Below are 1,248 nucleotides of genomic sequence, written 5' to 3'. Positions count from 1 at the left end.
ACATCCATTTGTTGACTGGTGCCCAACTGGTTTCAAGTGGGTATCAACTACCAACCACCAACTGTTGTACCAGGAGGTGATTTAGCCAAGGTCCAGAGAGCTGTTTGTATGTTGAGTAACACCACTGCTATTGCTGAAGCTTGGGCTCGTCTTGATCATAAATTTGATCTGATGTATGCTAAGAGAGCTTTCGTTCACTGGTATGTTGGTGAAGGTATGGAAGAAGGTGAATTCTCTGAAGCTAGAGAAGATTTAGCTGCTCTAGAGAAAGATTATGAAGAAGTTGGAGTTGATTCTGTTGAAGGTGAAGGAGAAGAAGGAGAGGGAGAAGAATATTAAAATCTAGGGAAACATTAATTTACAATCATGAATAAAGAATCGAAAATAAAATATATCATTGTTGATTTATTATTTAGAATAGGCTCCGAAAACTTTGTCCCTGTGTGATTCATAAGTTGCGGGGTCAGATAAAATAGCACGGTCGGAATGTCAATGGTTTTTAGGGATAAAACAAGTCTACAGGATCGTTAGAGCTCACTGACTGCACAGGATTGCGGTTTCTAAATCACAGGTAAAAGCAACAAATGTCATTTTTGTTGTACAAATTGAAAACTTGAAAACCTTCAAAAAGCTAGTTGAACACGATAATTTAGATCAAGGTTGTCTCACTGCGATCTTGTTACAATCTACTAGCTAGTTGGTCATCATAGTTTAGATCAATGGTGTCTCACTGCGATCTTGTTACAATCTACTGGCTAGTTGAACACGATAATTTAGATCAATGGTGTCTCACTGCTATCGTGTTACAATCTACTAGCTAGTTGAACACGATAGTTTAGATTAATGGTATCTCACTGCTATCGTGTTACAATCTTCTAGCTAGTTGAACACGATAGTTTAGATCAAGGGTGTCTCACTGCGATCTTTTTACAATCTACTGGCTAGTTGAACACGATAGTTTAGATCAATGGTGTCTCACTGCGATCTTGTTACAATCTACTGGCTAGTTGAACACGATAGTTTAGATCAAGGGTGTCTCACTGCTATCGTGTTACAATCTTCTGGCTAGTTGGACACGATAATTTAGATCAATGGTGTCTCACTGCGATCTTGTTACAATCTACTGGCTAGTTGTACACGGTAGTTTAGATCAATGGTGTCTCACTGCTATCGTGTTACAATCTTCTGGCTAGTTGGACACGATAATTTAGATCAATGGTGTCTCACTGCGATCTTGTTACAATCTAC

General features: G+C 38.8%; 1 protein-coding gene across 1 annotated transcript; it reads left to right on the top strand.

Moving 5' to 3' along the window:
* Positions 1 to 108: 108 nt before the first annotated feature.
* LOTGIDRAFT_176871 (hypothetical protein) lies at positions 109 to 339 on the top strand (the record flags this gene model as incomplete). Its single annotated transcript, XM_009062991.1, has 1 exon — positions 109 to 339. The coding sequence occupies one exon, from the start codon at positions 109 to 111 to the stop codon at positions 337 to 339; it is 231 nt and encodes a 76-aa protein (XP_009061239.1).
* Positions 340 to 1,248: the final 909 nt, after the last annotated feature.

This window comes from Lottia gigantea (assembly GCF_000327385.1).
Source record: "Lottia gigantea unplaced genomic scaffold LOTGIsca_5449, whole genome shotgun sequence".
NCBI classification, from domain to species: Eukaryota; Metazoa; Mollusca; class Gastropoda; family Lottiidae; genus Lottia; species Lottia gigantea.
Note: the sequence above shows the minus strand (reverse complement) of the source record. Positions and strands in the feature narration are given on the sequence as shown.